Source organism: Alexandromys fortis, unplaced genomic scaffold, assembly GCF_014885135.2.
Source record: "Alexandromys fortis isolate MF-2015 unplaced genomic scaffold, M_Fortis_MF-2015_v1.1 scaffold_130, whole genome shotgun sequence".
Lineage (NCBI taxonomy): Eukaryota > Metazoa > Chordata > Mammalia > Rodentia > Cricetidae > Alexandromys > Alexandromys fortis.
In genome coordinates this window covers 3,365,515-3,383,394 of record NW_026068016.1, presented here as the reverse complement: position 1 = coordinate 3,383,394, position 17,880 = coordinate 3,365,515, and the positions used below count along the sequence as shown (strand labels likewise).

General features: G+C 45.4%; 1 protein-coding gene across 5 annotated transcripts in view; it reads right to left on the bottom strand.

Annotated features, from left to right (window-relative positions):
* Positions 1–384: 384 nt before the first annotated feature.
* The window catches only part of Peli2 (pellino E3 ubiquitin protein ligase family member 2), a 141,135-nt gene continuing 123,639 nt past the window's right edge, over positions 385–17,880 (bottom strand). For all 5 annotated transcript variants that reach the window (XM_050162402.1, XM_050162404.1, XM_050162400.1 and 2 more), the window contains 3 exons: positions 9,996–10,190; positions 8,194–8,382; positions 385–4,903 (listed from right to left, as the gene is read on the bottom strand). In XM_050162402.1, the coding sequence (XP_050018359.1) occupies positions 4,337–4,903; positions 8,194–8,382; positions 9,996–10,190 (951 nt within the window). In that variant the 3' untranslated portion in view covers positions 385–4,336. The remainder of the gene's footprint in view (positions 4,904–8,193; positions 8,383–9,995; positions 10,191–17,880) is intronic.

Here is a 17,880-nt window from a genome sequence, read left to right as displayed (position 1 = left end):
AAGGCCTATACACCATCCTTTCGCTATTAAAAAGGAATTAAGGCTACCACAAAAGGAGTAACACAATTATAATGATCATGAAAAAAAATCCATTAATTCTCCATGCCAGGTTAAAGTCTCCTACAAGTTACATTTATTTGACAGTGATAAAATGTCACAAGAGATTGTAGTATGAGCACCAATGGAGTTTAATAAAAAATTGGGGAATTTTTCAGAACACAGATTTAAGTTTGCGTGTGCAGAGTATAAAACAACAGTCAACCCGTCTGCGTGGGATTTGTGTGGAAGTTAGGAAATGCACAAATCAAGTCTACATTTGTATCCAAGTCCTACTGAATGTCCCGATGAAGCCGGTGCTAACAACAGAGTCGCGGACGACTTACAAACATGGGAGATTTGTTTAATAGCTTTTGAAGACTTTTTCCCTGTAAAATGGCTTGTATTTCCACAAGTACAACAGTGAAGAAATAAAATTTTCAATTGGACATGAAATACAAAAGAACAGATTTTACAAATATAGCCATAAAATTTAACTGCTTGTAACACTATACATGGTAAATATGACCAGCCCCCTAACTTCTAGGTTATTTGATACAGAGAAGCAATCTGTGATCTCAGCTTAAAAGACAGAACATCCCTTTCAGCACACGGATTTCTTTTTAGAAAGTTAAGCTGAATTGGAAAATATATTTGTTTTTCCCTCCTGTCCACTAGGGAGTCATGGGGGCAGACACTTGTGAGGACATATTATCAAAAAGACAAGACGGAATGCTGGTTTCCCTCTTCCGCAGTGCTTAGCATCTCCTAAAACTATCCCCAAGTTATCTCCCTGGCCTTGAGTACTAACGCGATGAGCGGAGCTGCGTCCTGTGCTCAGCACCACGGCGGGAGCTCCAGACCCTTAGTCCAAAGGGCAGAACCCTGGGCAGTGAGACCGACAGCCAAGGGAACAGAAGCAGATGTGGCTGGAAATCCAGGTCCTCGGGGCTGTCTGTCTGCATGCCCACTGTGAGAGGCGAGACTGCATGCAGACAGCACCGACGGCGGCATGCTCAGCCACCTCTCGCGCACATCCAAAGACCAGAACAGCTCTGGAGGAGGAAAGAAGCTGAGTGAAACCACAGAACAACTTTAGTACACTTAAGTAGAAAACGTGTTCCCTAAACTCTTAAAAGTGTTCGAATATCAATACTGAGCTCCCAAGAACAGAGACTGGTAAGCAAGAGAGGCATCGATTATTTATGAAGAGTTCCCAACTCTCCTAATACAGTATATGTAATAACTTAAGTAATCTCCCTACTAGTACTGGGAAACAAATTCTACTCCAATCACATTTATGCCAGTCCTGGCATGCTTCTGCACTAGAGTAATTGGTCTCCTTAGTGGAGCCCATCGCTTTTTCCAATGGCTTTCTCCTTTCTCTGCACCCTAGCCCTGAAAGTCTACAACCAGTTACATCACGTGGCTTCCCTGAGGCACAAAGGTACCAAACACTATAATTAACTATTGAGGAATGATATAAATATGCTCTCTATTTATATTAAAAGATTTTACTTCTTTTGGGCCACAGAAGTGTGTGTGTGCGTGTGTGTGAGACCCAGAAAGCGTACTACTTCCTCTGCAGTGTGAACTGTAGCCCTTTCTGCAGAAAGCTGAAGGAAATCAGGGAAATGTGGAGAGCTGCAGTGTGCGTGGCCCAGCACACGGATCAATAATAACAAAACACTAGAAAAATACTCAGAGCTGTCTCCCATTCTCTCTGAATCTTTTTTTTTTTTTTTTGTAATGAAATGTCACAAAGAATGGAAAAAGCTATTATCTATGGAAGCATGTAACTGGGTCTATACTTCTGGAAACCTACTTGAAAAAGACAACTGGTCAGGCCGAGACCAGGGAGAGCGGTGGGTGATGTCCTTATGTTCACGTGGGTGGGTGGGGATTAGGATTCATCCTTTTAAATGTGATGGCGAGTCAACATGCAAACAGAAGCGACCTTGGGGAGGTTTCCTTTTCTCAACTGTATCACACTCTACATGGGTTCTTTATTCTTGAAAACCCTTCCCTCAGCAGAAAGTGAGGACTTATCACAAGTTGTCCAAGTCCGCACGGCTTCCTTTGCAGGTGACATGGCTGTGTTCCTCACCTGGCAACCCAAGGAAATGATAAAGGTGGCTACTGCCCCTGGAGAGCTAGTGGCTGAGTCTGCAGTCTTGGATTCAGAGGTCCGACTCTTCCCTTGTTTAGGCGCATGCATCATGTGCAAAACAAGCAGACGTCTTGACACAGAGGAGTCTGGTATCAGAGTGGAATGTCCTCGAGAAGTATTTTTTTTTTTTGGATGGGTGAAATTAAACTTTTCTGGGTTAAGACCCTTCACCTTAGAGGATACTACTAGGAATCAAGAACTGTCAAACTGCCCATATAAAAAGGGGAGGGAAGGAGGTACCCTTTATCCTTCTCGGAAAGCCAGTGCTTGAAGCTCTGCTGCATCAGATCTTTCTTTTTTGCCTTTCTATGTAGAACAGAGGAAACTAATAGAAAGAAGATTGTTGTTGGATTTCCACATCATAAATATAATTAAAAAAAATACCTCTTTCTACACAATGGTCTCCCTGGAAAAATAAAGCTATTTTAAAACCGACAGATAAACCCAGCATACTTGGTCCAGGGAGGCAGCAGCATTAGAGAATAATGTTCCTTTTTGTTTTTAAGAAAAGGTATTCAAATAGGTTTACTTTGCTGAAAATAGGGGAAATATCTGTAAAAAGGCAAAATATGGAAAAACCAATTCAAGTATGGACATGGTATATCAGATTAACATAAATTATACATATTTACTAACAATAAACCAAGCAGCTCAAGTCCGTTGACGGTCCATTTAAACAGATGTTAGCTTAACTGAAGACTTTCTCCCTGGGAATGGTGGAACGTAGCTAAGACCGACGGAGTATCTACACTCTGAACCACATCAATCCTGGCACCAAACCCAGAAAATGAACATTCAGGAATTATTAATCAACACAAAGTGAAACTAACAGAGGGCTAGCCCAACTCATGAAATTCTGATTTAATTATTTCTCAGTGACCACTCACTAGCTCTCTCAAAATCAGGAATTTCAAATGATCACAGACATACCCTTGGTGCCCTGTGCATCTAGTGGTCACATTTAAACTTGGTTTGATTTGCAAACATTTTCAAAACGTATGGGGCTGCTTCACCTCAAAGGGAAGGGAACCGATGGTGGAAAGGCAGTGAAAAAAGGACACTTCCACTGTCTTTTGTTGCTTTGGGGCTCACAAAATTTAGCTTTCTAAGAAAGGACAAGGAAGAGGAGGAGAGAGGAAGCCATACCATGAAGTGTCAACAAGTGGCTTTAGAAGTAAAAGCATATTTCAAATCTCTCTTGGGTCTTAAGCAATTTGGTATGCAGATGAGGCTGGTATTAGCGGACTCAGGACACGCCCACAGAGCCTCACAGATGCCACAGCCTTGCGTGGCTCCTGACTCCTGCTGCCACCCTCAGCGCGTCAATTTCGAAAAGCTGCTAGATTTTAATTAACCAATCAATCAGTTTTTGAAATGTTAAGATGAAGATGAGAGACAGCCCATATTAAGCAAAAATAAGGGGGCAGATTAAAAGCTTCCAGGAAAGGCTTTGTTTGATATGCTATGTATCTGATGAATGAATGTGTAAATAAATTCTGCTCAGGTTAAAATAAAGTTAACATACGGATATTCTCTTCTGCCCAAAGTCAGAAAATAAATGAGAAACAAAGCTGTAGGTTTGAAAACAAGTGCCTTGCCTTGCCTTGCCTATGCTTCCTGTTCCCTTGGAGCTTCTGGGAAGCCAACAGCAGGCCCTGATATTGGGTCCGATTCTGGCCACTTTCAAGTAGTCCCAGCCACTGAACATCTTGTAGGTGACACCTGTGTCTTGCAACACTGCAGGACATCTGCTGAATAAGCTTCCTCTGCACTTGTAAAAAAGGATGTAAAACCTTGTCTAAGTTTACAAAGCAAAAACCCAAAAACAACAAAAAAAACTTGGTTAAACACTCAAAGTTAAAAATAAAACCGTGGTAGTTGAAATCCAATTATTACGCAGGTATTAAGGTTTAATCAGGCAGACCTCAATGATGCTGCTGCTGTTCCAAGCATGCAAAACACAGTGCTATCTGTCAATTTCTGCCGTGTTTCATAACCAGAACCCCCCTTTTTTCCCCAACCCCGTCTGCCTTTCCCTTAACAAAGAGCATTACAAAAAGATAGAATCTAGAGTTAGTGGCAAAATCTTCACAGTAACTTGTTAATAACATGTAGTGGCTGTCCAGGGTGTCAGTCCACTGGACCCTGGAAAATCAATTTGATGCAGTTCTGTTCGCCAACCAGCTGTGTGGCACAGAACGGGCAGGCGGCATGAAATGCGTGGGTCCCATGAGGCAGCGGGATCTGAGACCAGTACTTTGCAGACTTCTCTGAACACACGTGTCCACAGGGGGTGAAGGCGTGAGTTGGGGGTCCAGCATCAACATAAAATCCTGCCTCACAGCCCAGCCAGAGGGGGACGTAGGGGCCCACAGTCCTGCACATGGGACACTCCCTCTCATTGGGCTCTCTGTCACTCCGATGGCCCCAGTTGTGGTAGCCATGCACATGGCCACAGCTCAGGTACGCCCAGGGCTGCTTCTCCTCCACCACCTCCTTCCGATTGATGCTGGGGAAGGCCAGGGTGTTGAGACCCACAGGACACTGGGGTCGGGCTGCATTGATCTCCTGCCGGAGGGCTTCAATGTGTTTCTGAGTCGGAGTGTGAAAAAGGCCATCAGCGGTTCTCCAGAGAAGTGTGGCTCCGCACAGGTCAATGAGGGAGCCGTCTTGAAGGACGTTGGTCTCACTTTCCACCTACAGCAGGTTCAACAGAGGGACCATTAAAAGCAAAATCCTGCAAACTATGCAACAAAGGCATCCTAACCTCCTTTCCTTAAGAAAACAGAATTCAAGGGGACGTAACACATCTGACTAAACAGGACTTGGGAACTGCCACCTCCCCCGCTCCTCCCACCCGCAAGCCTCAATACACACAACAGTCCAGGGTGCGGCACTCTGAGCTTTCACTTTTGATTAATGCAAAGGTTCCTCTAAGATCTCACACATACTACATTTTCACTTCCGATTTTTCTATGTTGGTTAATTCACCCATACACCTTATGGGGGATGACGGGTGTGCTGCCCAGGAAGACCCAAGCTCCTCTAGCAGAGCCGGTGCCAAGCTCCAGGCGACCTTTTCACTGCACACACCTTCTCTGTCAGAGGTGGACCTTCCCAAAAAGGCTTGCTTGCACAGGATGCCTGGGCTATGCACCAAGAACCTGCACAGGTGATTAGCAGCTGAGCAGCAGCAGGGTTGGGCCTCGTCAGCAGGACTCAGCTCACTCTGCTTGTGCCACACACACACACACACACACAAAGGTGCAACGGGAGCAAGACTAACAAAGCAAAAATGCACTATTCAGGAGTGGGAGCAGCTGTGCCTGGAGCCCAGGGAGGCCCATGAAGGAAGCACGGAGAGGCTAGCTGCTGACCCTCAGCGGCTGAGAGGGGACTAGGGCTACTGGCCTGTTACAGATGTCCCTTACAGCTGTGTGGCCTTGGGGTGGTTCCTGGAGCGTACAGTCCCATACTACCCCTTTCTTTGGAATGCAGAAAGTGGCAGTGAGGGTTAAATGAGAAAAAGGGAATTCTTGGAAGGTAGAAGGCCCAGCGTGCAGTGAACACTGTTGGTGCTGACCCTTTGATAGAAACGGGACAGGAAAGGGTTTTGAAGAACTTTTCTTGAATGGAGATTTGGAAAAGCTGTCAGGAGCCAGGAAGAGGGTGAAAAGACCAGCAGACCAGAGAGGTGTGTCACCCTACGTGTGGAGTGGACGAGAAGCTCCCAGGGCCCTAGGGAACTGAGCAGGCTGGGGAATGCTGGGTGGTGGACAACACAGCATGAGGCAGCGGGCCCAGGCTGGGCGGCTGGGCGGGAGGTCTTGGTGGCAAGGGAATCAGTGTGTCTTTCGGTACCTCCCATCTAACTCTAGAGCAGGTGGGCTGGAGGGGTGCAGGGCGGTCGGTACAGGTTCCTTCTCTACGCAGAGTGTCTGTGGCAACAACGTATGAGACCCAACAGTTCTACGATTTTGATTTAAGGAAGAAAGGTGTCCACATTACCTACAGATCTAAGACACGTTACTGATAGGCATTAATTTCAAAATGAGTCTGTCTGGGCTAGGGAGATGGTTGGTTGGGAAAGAACTTGCCCTGTAAAGAAGCCAGGTGTGGTGTTGTATCCTTGCCATCTCAGAGACAAGAAGATCCCTTGACATCACTGGCTAGCTACCTTAGCCTACTGGGCAAGGTCCTGCCTAAAACAGGTGGGCAGTGCCTGAGGAACAATCGCAGAGGTTGCCCTGTCATCTCCGTGTGCACATGTGAATACATACATATACACACATGCACGCACAACCCCCACCAATACAAGGCATTTTTGGAGTCATTTCTTTTTAGCAACTTTAGCAAAAATCTATGCACACACTGCTGCCTAAGCCATACGGCCATAATCAGAGAGGATAAGAAACCCACCTGGTGACATGCACGCTGGACAATCTTGCCATGGGTCTCAGGGTAGCTTTACTTCATTTTTTTCCTGCAGCAGACTGAGTGCAGAGCCTTGCACAGGCTAGGTAAGAGCTGTACTACTGAGCTATCTTCCTACTCCTTGGTTTTTGATACAGGGTGTCACGATATAGCCCAGCCAGACCCAGAACTCAACAATTTTCCTACCTCCACCCCAGCTACTGTGCCCAGCTCAGCGTGCGGCTTCTATTCACACTGGCAGGCAAACGCTCAGGTGTGAACCAGTTCAGGTGAGCACCAAGCACAGGCTTTTGTGATGCAGCATGGAGTGGAACTCACGCAGGAGCTAGAATCTCAGCTGTGGCCACTGTCTGGCTTAGTGACCCATCTACAGAGCTAAGGTGGGTGACTGCTTCCTTGGGGGCTATGCTGCAGGGGGAAGGAGCTGAGCCATGGGAAGAATAGCTAACGCAGTGTCTGTACCCGCTGTCGTCTCCTCTGCTGCTGTAAGGACTGGTCACAGGTCTGCCCACCCAGGCCAGCGTGTGTAAAACTACTGGGTCATCAGAAACAGTTCTGTAAAGAAACTGTTCTCAGACTCCCTTTCCTATTTTTAATTTCTCGAAAAGTATTTAAATAAAGCAGCCTCGACCTGACCTTTTCCTGTGTATTCATAAGAGACACTGCGACAAGGCAGCCTTGCTGTAAGATGGGGGTCCTCCCCTGCCCCTAGAGCGTGTGAATCAGAGATGACAGGGATTCCTTAGAAACAAATCTCAGGCAGGCGTAGGACAGCCAACCGCTCACTGGGTCCGCGTCCTCTCTCCATCCTAGGAATGTGGCTCGCTGCAGCCCACAGACACACCCTCCACTCGGTGTGCTCTTTTTCATAATCTAGAAAAAGGGCCCCGTTCCCTCCTCCTAGCTTCTGTAGCAGAGCAGGAGTAAAGGCGAGTAAGTCTTTCAAGCCTGTCCCACAGGCTACCACACAGACAGAGGCCTCAGACTGCCACTTAGGACCAAGACGGGCGCCAGAAGCACCTGTTTTAAGGCTTGCCAATGACACTTAGGAGACGCCAGCATGCCAATGTGTACAGGAGTGACTTCAAGCAAAGTATTCTATATTTACCCCTGGTAAACAATACCTAGAACCCGATTAATTTCTAACCATGAAACTAAGGGTGTGAAAATGCCAACATAAGTATTTCTTAGTTTTAGAAAATCTAGACCTTTAATATAAAAATTTCACCCACTGTCTCCCACTGCTCAGGATTCTTCTGAATTAGTAATGTAATAAAGGATCCTGTTCTTAAGACAGGATAAAAAGTAACACACTTCCACACAGGAATGGAATGGCCAGCTACAAGGACAGGACCCATTCAAGTCTAGAGTTTATGGAAATCTGTTTCTGGGTCAGAGAATGGCACACTCCACCCTGCACGAAGGTTCTGAGCTTTATCAGTGGGAAGGTGATGGCCACAGTGAAGACGGCCGCCCTGAAGATGGCTGCCCTGAAGATGGCCACCGTGAGGCATTTGCACTTTGGCGCACTTCCCAGAGCAGAGTCCACTCACCAGCTTTCCCCTCTGCTGGGCCGACCTGGTCTCTCGTAAGGTGTACACGTCTCCACAGACAGAGATCTCTCTCCAGACTCCCGGCTGGGACTCCTCTGTGAAGCCCCCCCGGGGGTGCATCACCAGAACACCGTTGGTGGTGAGCCCGTCCATGTGTCCGTCAGGGTTTTTCCATTTTGCTGCCTTTTCCTGGAAAATAAAACCAGAGACCAGAGAAAGTGAAAGTGACACTCAGAGGGGACACCAGACTCTCCTTAAAATACAGTGGAAAGTTAGGCAGCGGTGGCGCACGCCTTTAATCCCAGCACTCAGGAGGCAGAGAGGTAGGTGGATCTCTGTGAGTTCATGGCCAGCCTGGTCTCCATAGTGAGTTTCAGAACAGCTAGGACTACACAGAGAAAAGGCATTTCCTTTTCTATTTAGAGCTGTAATTGTAGGATCAGTGTGCTGCTCTGACAACAGGAGAGACGCTAAGTTGTCTGAAGTTACACACTACCTCCCCTCAGTTCCGCACTCCGAGACCGCCTACCCCTCTGTCAAGCCTGCTCCTAAAAGTGTTTCACAAGCACTCATTACCCGGACACTGAAGGAAAAACAATATTCTAAACTTTTTGTTAAAGGTACAAACTTAAAAAGATTAAGCCAATAACTTGGGGGCCAGTGTGTTTCCACGCAAACAGATGTCTATTCCCCAGGAGATGGTCGCAGTGATGGGACAGACATTCTTGCTTGCCACCCCGCTGATGCCCCTCTCCTTCCCTGGCAGAACTCATGTTCTGTCTACGTGCCAGGGCAGGAAGGATGGGGTCCTGCTCAGTGTAAACCCACAGGGACAGTGCCTGGTGAAGGAGACCGAATGTGCCTGCGGGGAGGCGGCTTTGCCCCGGGAAGAAACAGAAGCACAGAGCCTCACGGCCTCCCTCCTCTTTCTCCGGGAGCTGCCCCATGAAGCAGATGTTGGGAAGCTCAGGAGCAGGTGCACACTCAGGAGCAGTTCTCCCCTCGCCACCCCCCCCCCCAGGTGGCTGGTGTACCAGGAGAGGCAATGGGCAAGACAGAGAGAACTGGTCCCAGATGTCTCAGGGCCACTGCAACAACCAGTGCTTGACTGGCCTCCCTCGGTACTTCCTGCCATGTGGGATGATGTATTTTTAATTACTCTTTAGGTCACAATGGACAATTTTCTCTCTGCAGCCAATATTCTGAAGCAAAAGGTAATTTTATTAAGAAAGAACAGTCACTAACACTTTTGGGGTTTGTTTATGAGGCAGGGCTTTTTGTTTTGTTACCACATACCATGTCCAGTATGGAACAGAGCAAACACTCCCCCCTTCAACCAACAGTTAAGTCTCCTCTGAGCTCTAAATGTCTACATTTGGCCACTTACTTTTCCCCTTGACATTTCTTCTCAAATTCACCATAAATGTATTATAATGTTAACAAGTACTTCTTTAAAAATCAGTACAGCATACATTATAATTGATACACCAGAAACAAGGGCAACAGTAATCGAGTGGTCTGCAGAGTCTTTCTTTTGTTTGAGACATGGTCTCTCTAGGTAGTACAGGCACAGGCTGGCCCTGAATCTATAACCCTCATGTTCTCCCTCCTGAGTGCTGGGTACATATGACCAAGCTTCAAATTACCCTCAAGCTTTTACCACCATCTTTTCAGGCTGGCTTCTGAAAACGAAAACTTCAAAAATCTCACTCAGCGGCTGCACAAAGCAGTTCCCTCCCAGATGAAGCTACTGTCACGGTAGCGGGTGGGTTTTGAGGCCAGAATGGATCTGCAGTACTTACTCCAAGAAAGATGTTTTTGGAGGAGTCGAATCCAGCTGCGAATATGCGTGCCGTGTACGGCTCATTCCTGTCACACACGATCCTGCAGGCAAACCTGGAGATGGTGCTCTGTGTGATCTGGGCATCATCGTTCTGGCCACCGGAAACGGTGTCGGTAACCACAAAGTCGATAGGGCTTTCTGTTGATCTGCCCACCTGAATAAACCAACATTCTCATGACTCATGAAAAACACCAGGCTCTGCGATGTATTCACAGGACTGGGAGTCTAGAAACCTGTCAATTGTGTGCCCTTCCTTCCTACCCAAGAGAGAAAGTACGTACACACAACCATCAGGTCTTTTAAAAAACCTACTTCATTTTATCATGGTATCAACACTTAATGAGATCACACCCCTCCCCCACAGATGTGTGTGTGTGTGTGTGTGTGTGTATCCACGTGCATATACAACCTTAGATGTCATCTTTAAAGATGCTGTGACTTCCTTTGAGACAGTCTTTCATTGGCCTGTAGTTCAGCAGGCTGCAGTGAGCCTATTTCCACCTCCCCCATCCCCCAGCACTAAGACTACTAGAGGAGGTTCTGGGACTTGAATTTAGGTCTTCAAGCTTGAGAGCCAAGAAGTTTGCCAATTTGAGCTAACTCCACAGCCTGAGATGGGCACATAAAAATGCTCAACACTACAGGTATAATGCTAGTGTGTGTGTGTATTATACCTGTGTGTGTGATATACATAGGTATAGGTATATAAAATGCTATACAGCATATGCCTAGATCTTATTCATTTTAACTGAAACTTTATGACTGTTAATCCACCAATTTTAAGGATTACGAGAAAGCTCCTATTTCCTATTCTGGGAAAATGACGTTAGATTTTTCTCTCTTGGTTCCAGTTGGAGATACTACTTTTACAGCAGATCATTCTTTGTTTTCTATTTCCGGAGGAAGCAAACTTTTAAAGAAACAAAGGAACTCTTTACTCGCTGAACTCCCTAAATCAGTCAGTCCATGACTCACAGCACTGAGCAAACAAAGCCCTTGCGTGGGATGGTGGGAAAACAGCAGCTGCCGCTGTTCAGGGAAACTGAGGAGAACATGGGGGCTTCTCTGAGTCAGTCCAGCGTTTGAAATGTGAGTGAAGGAAATACTTAAAAGCTAGACTTAGCATCCCATGTCGGGATCATAAAGGAAACCTCTCTATGGAAGTCTGAAAGTTGCTACCAATATTATAGTGGCTTCCTTTCCTTGGTGAGATTTCAAAGCTCCCAGGAGATTGTAGTTCACTACGACCTTAGAGTTTTAACAGCCTTTCCTGTTTAGGAGATTCCGCTAAAACAGGCCCTACTTCCTCCAGCGAACCAGAAGACACATTTGCTTATGAATAAGAAAATCCTCAGGATGGGATATTAAACACTTATATACTGGTGCTCCTCATGGTCTACCCAGAAGGCAGAGACAAACATGGCCTTCAATCAAAACCATTTACATGAAGATGAAGAATTCCTCACTAAATATGCCACTAATGCCCTTGCCTGGAAACAGAGACTGATTCCTGCCAGTGGGAGGAACACATGGGCCTTGACATGTATGCACATAAGGCTATGAAAATCAATTTCCAAGGTGTTTTTATTCTGATCCTGAATTCTGTCTGAAAAGATAAGCAATGTAAAAAACATGACTTTTTAAAAAAATTCAAATGAGTAGAGAGATCTTACATCATCTAGCTCTGCATGCTTCCCAGAAGTGCCATTAATTTCCTTTGCAAATTTCTCCTGTATGTTCCCACACACAGACTACCCCCATAAAGCCAACAGCCAAGAGACGCCTATTTCCTCTTGTTTTTCAATGGCCCTTAATTCCTTGTTCTGATGAAATGTGCCTGGAATGAACGAAGTGACTGGCTACACTGAAGCTCACCAACTTAAGCAGATGAATGCTGCTTAGCCGTATGCATATCAGGCTTAGGAAACCATAACTTGCTTAAAAATGCAACATAAAAAATCTAAATTAGAGATCCCATAAAACCATACCATATCCTTCATCTTTATAAAGTTGTACAACCTTCCCTCTGCTGGATCCCTTTTCAAGATGGATGTGTAACTCAGCTCTACTGAGAAAGCCGTGAGTCTTTTTTTAAACTTGAAATTACTTATTAATAAATTTAAAAGTAAGGTTTACATATACATAGCTCAAAATAAAAATGTACAAAAGCATAGAATGAAAGTACATCTCCCTTCCTTTTAGAAACATATATTCTACCTGTTGAGGGTTTTTTTTTTATATTGTATACAATGTGTTTTGGTCACACCTAGCCTCTATTTCTCTCCAGAATGCCTCTCCAAATCCTACTCCCAGCTTCTTATTGCCCACCAGTGCACTGGTGTCGGGCACAGTCCACCCACCCGCCAGCATCCACAACCTCAAAGAGCTGTCAAGTGCTCCTCGGTGAGGGTGGGGCCTTGTCAGCCTCCCCCCACCCCTGCTGGACCAACTATCTTCATCTTGGGTGGATCCTGGGAGGCAAGCTCTACTTTTTTCTTTTCTGACGCTTTCACCTTTTTAAGGCAATGGTCACAAATGCTGCAAATATTTAATAACTATAGAAGCATAAAAAGAAGAAAAGGAGACTTATTCAGACTCAGCAGCATGCTTCCCCCTGAACTTTATTCCAGAAGATGTTTAGGAGTGGAGTAAATGTGAGAAGCTCGTATCTCCCTGCTCACAAAACCCAAATAAAGCCTGTGTCCCACATTCGTGCATCTCGCTAAAAGCGAGCCCTCTTCTAAGACGCCACACAGGCCCACATCCCGGCCCCCCACCTCACGCCCACAGCAATTCCTTCCCTCTAGGAGTGCCACACTGTGACTTTACCTAAGTTACTAAATTCATTTAGGATCAATTCTTTTAAGTCACGCTCTTATGTGGCTGGTCATATAGTGACTTACCACGTCACCTCCATTTGCCTCTAACCTCCGAAGTGTTCGACTTTCTCCTTTAAGACACAAGCTTCAGATTGCTTTTGCCAGCAAAGAAATTTTGGCCACTTTCTTATTGGAAACCCAGCTGGTGTGGGAAACCTGCAGCCCGTCCTTTTTTCTGCGGCCAGCTCCACTTTTCCTAACAGGCAGTCGTGTAGACAAGCGGAGATGCCTCTAAATCTCATTTGACAGTTAAGTGGTACACAAGCCAAGATGCTTCTAAATTCATCTGCTATTCATAGAATGCTGGCTTTCAGAGAGTAACTGCAGTGAGAACTTCACTCACCGGACTCGAAATTTTATATAGAATCCAAGTTCATTTGTTGAATGCCAGTGGAGCCCAGGAAGACGGTGCTGAAGCGGCACAAAGGACTCTCCCGTCTTCCTTTCCCTCCCTCTCCACACTTATTTTCTGACTTTCATTTGGGACCATGCACTTTCTGGGGCACCTGTCGTCCTGCTCTGCACAGCAATGGCTGTCCTCCACGGCCACATGGTCACTCTGTGTAATCTTGTCAATGGAGCTTGCAAGCACACTGCAAATCCTTCCACTTTCCCTGTGTGGCTCCAGCTATCATTACCGCATACAGGATTCTAGTTTATTTACCTGCTCCTCCTTCTCACTCTATCCATCTGCTTAGTCTATCTCCCCTCACTTCCTTCCTGCTTGCCCGTTCCAGTCTGGGGCTCTGGTAACTCGCTGTCGACCTGGAATGCCTGCTGATGGGTAGTCTACCTGCCTGGTCTCATAGATAATGTACGGTGTTAGCAGTAAAAGGGGACTGCGTATGCCAGGCAGGCTGAGCTACAGTCCTAGCGCTCTACCCTGTGACCAGGTGAGTATCTGGCATAGTAGATGCACTGTGTGTGTGTGTGAGTGTGTGCATGCGTGCACGCGTGAGTGTCTGCATATGATACTGAGGAAGAGACCTGGTCAGTTGTCCTCATCAACTTAGACCATGAAACCCAATATGGAAAGTTCAACAGAACCGCCATATAGGGGCTGCCCATGCATGCTTCAGCATTGCAGGGCTTAAATTTCACTCAACTTCATATATTTGATGTATACACAAAGATGATAAAGGACTCTAATGGTGACCAACTCTGCGCGCGTGCGCGCGCGCACACACACACACACACACAAGTACAAGACATTTCCAAGAACAATAATTTAACATGGAGCTATTATTAATGTTTTTTAAACTAAACTGAAGCTAATGAAGTGCTATGTCTGAACTATAGTCACGTCATGGTCAGAGTGCACGTGGGACTTTGTCCCATCTGAGGGACATTGCATGGCATCTGCCTCTTCCTTTCATTCTCTCACATTCTATGTTTTACTCTCTTGCTGAGCGTTTCCTTCTTTATTTCCTTCTTCATTTATTCCAGATCTAGAAAGCAATTACCAACATCTTGCTTGTGTATGTGAATTCAGACTCTGCCATCCTTAAATCTAGCCCTGACGGCTCGCCCTGATACTCTACTACTGCACCTGAAACGCTGATGTCAAGCTAACGGGGATGCTGCAGGGCACAGCCTTCAAGGCTGAGGCTCATCCTTCGGACAGCAAATGTTTGCCAGTGGGATCTGAACATACAAGCTTGTTAAAAGGAGAAAAAGTTGGGCATGGTGGTACATGCCTTTAATTCCAGCACCCGGAAGGCAGATGCAGGTGGATCTCTGTGAGCTCACGTCCTGCCTAGTCTACAAAGTGAGACCCTGTTCCAAAAACAAAATAAAACAAAACAAAACAGAGCCGAGCCAGTCTTTAACACAATGCTTTGTTTACTACTGTAGACAGTGAGAGAAGCTATTTCAGGGCTGGAGGAATGGCTCAGCATTGAGAGCACTTGCTCTTCCCCAGAAGATTTAAATTTGATTCCCAGCATCCACACAAGGCAGCTTACAGCCTTCTGAAGCACAGAAGATACAGCCTTCTGGGAGATAAGCACCTCTCCTGGCCTCTGGGACCACCTCTCCACACACAGAGACACATTTAAAACGTAAGATTACTTCAGGAGAAACCACCAGCGTCATGTTTTCTTAAGAAACTTAGAAAATCTTTTTGTCTTGTTAAAACAAAGACCTTAATCTATTTCTGTCACTATCATTTCTGGCCTTAGTTTAAGTAGCGTTATCCTTTAAAAACTTGAATTTTCAGGCCCACAACTAAGAGGCTGGCAAAGAAACAACTAAAAAAAATCAGTATTTTTCCCTTTTTCTGTATATGTATATAAAGGGTATGTATGTGTGCACATGCAGGTGTGTGTGCACACAACACACTCACTCAAGAAGCCAGAAGTCAATGTCTTTTTCAGTCACTTTCACCATTATTTATCTTTAGTTTGTTCCGTTTGTTTCTTTTGCATGTGTATGTATACGTGGCATAGAGGTCAGGGGGGGCATGTGAGGCGCTGTGTGGAGGTCAGAGGGCATCTTGACTGAGCTGTCCTCTCCAACCTTGTGGGTTGTGGGAATTACACTTGGGTCATTAGGCCAGGTGGCACATGCTTTTACCAACTGGGTCCCTTTGCCAATTCTCTTTACTTTATTTTGGAGATCTCTTGCTGATCCTGGAGCCCCACCAACTGACTAGACTAGTTAGCCAGCGAGCTCTTGGATCTGCCCATCCTAGGAGTCTAGATCTCTCCACCTTGGCTTTTATGTCGATGCTGGGGATCAAACAGGTCCATGTTTGTGCACTGCCCGAGCTATCTCTGCAACCCACAAATCAGTAATTTGTAAGAACATGGTCCACTCTCCCCAGAGAGCCCTTGAGGCTCTGCCCCATCAAGAGGTGTAAGTCCATAAACCCGAATTTCTTCCAAAATAAAATAAAGATGGCACTTCAATCCCCCTGTGATGCCCTCTGTGAAGATGGGGTCTGGCGCTAGTGACAGGCACTGTGGTGCTTCAGTGGGCGTTCTAGCTGCACCCTCTGCATTGCCACATACTTGCTGGTAAAAAAAAAGTCTTGATTTTATTAAATCTTGACTCTTTATAGTACCGTGACAAAATGGGGCACTCAGAAGTTAGTGGAACAAAATTCAGCTACAGCTTTATTCCTTCTGAGAAGGGAAGGGCACAAAGAAGACCGCACTCATCCAGAGGACGTTGCCCGGCAATGGGAAAGGACCACGATTCTCCTTAAAAAAGTACACCCTCTCTCATCAGCAGCACCTGCCTTCCCACCTCACGGGAAAGAGCAGCTGCTGACTGCAGGGTGGAAAAGTCAGTGATCTCGCTTGCAGTAAAAAGGTTGGGCAGTGAAACACACGCACACACACACACACACACACACACACACACACACACACACGCGTGCGCGCGCGCGCCATTTTAAGTTCTACAACAACACTGATAGGAAGCGTGTGCCCACCTTGGCGCAATGCAGAAGCGAGCACTCAGGAGGCTTGTGGGCTGGCCTGGAGAGTGGCGCTGCTGCTAACACTGTGTGTAAATAACATCCTTGCCTCCCAACTGTTCTGTAGGCAGGTCATCTACAGTGCCTGGCCGTCTAGAACTCATGGTCCCCAGATCTGCACACCAACTGGCTAGTTCTTCCCTAACAAAGCTAGCTGCCTAGTCAATGTTTCAATTACCATTTTAGAGACTATTTATAGAGTTTCTATGAACTGTTTAAGTCATTCACAGTGATACTAATTTAATAATTAATATAATATTTAGTATTAGTATTTGTCATTACTGCCTTATTTAATAGCATGATTTAATGATTTTGCATTTCACAGTAAGCAACTGTAACTGGCTCCAATGCTAACTATAGGACTCACTGTCTAGTATCACTGTTTGTGATACGAATCTGTACATATTTCTCCCAATGTCACTTCCCTTTTGTTTTTATTTTATTTTGGATATAAAAAATTTAACTAAAATACAAATTTTGTTTTATGTTTTGTGGGGATGTTAGGATTAGGACATTTTAGAGATTTTTTTTTATTTATTTATTGTATATGAGTGCTCTATCTGCATGTATGCCTGCATGCCAGAAGAGGGCACCAGATCCTATTATGGATGGTTGTGTGCACAATGTGGTTGCTGGGGATTGAATTTAGGACTTCTGGAAGAGCAGTCAGTGGTCTTAACTGCTGAGCCACCTCTCCAGCACCCAAGGATTAGAATACTTTAACTTGAGCTATTTATATAATGATTACTTAATTTAAAAAATCCTTGAAAATTTAATCATTTAGAATTTTATAGTGTTAGTTCTGAGACAGTTTTCTTCCTCAGAATGCTACTTATAACAATTTTGATCTTAATTTTAATATGATAGCTATAAAGATAATTAAATATTTCTTCAAAATGTTGAGGACAGCTCTGATGAAGGATGGCTCTTCTGCTAGTCAGAGCTGTTGAAGCTCATGGGAGCCCTGGGTCTTTCTGGTCTACCCACTCAATCCATGCTGAAGTGTGCACTCACCTATGTTTTTCTTGTTAGGAAATGTAATTCTTTACCACATCTGTGGTAAAGTCACGCTTCATATTCCTTAACTATTTATGTATAAACTAGTAGCTATATGGTTTATGCATAAATAAATGGTTTACGTCACTGGTGCTGCAGCAACTCTGCCTGTGAAGGTCACTCACGGTGCTGTTCAGAAGCCACTTCCACACACGGCGCTCTGTGCTGTTTTCAATTAGCAACAGGAATGAGTGCTCTGCCATGAGCTAGTCCATGTTGAATAATCTTAAAATAGAGTTGTTGGCTATCTGAGGTTCTCATTTGGACAGCTGTCCCTGTTTTGCTCTTGCTCCTTTCGTAGAGTCTGGGGAAATGGTTAATGCAGGAAGGGGATCAACCTGTGGCACCTGGATTTGCTGTCTCAAGTCCCCACTTCACCTTCCAGATTTCTGACATTCATAAAGAAGCTACACTGAAACACAAATCCT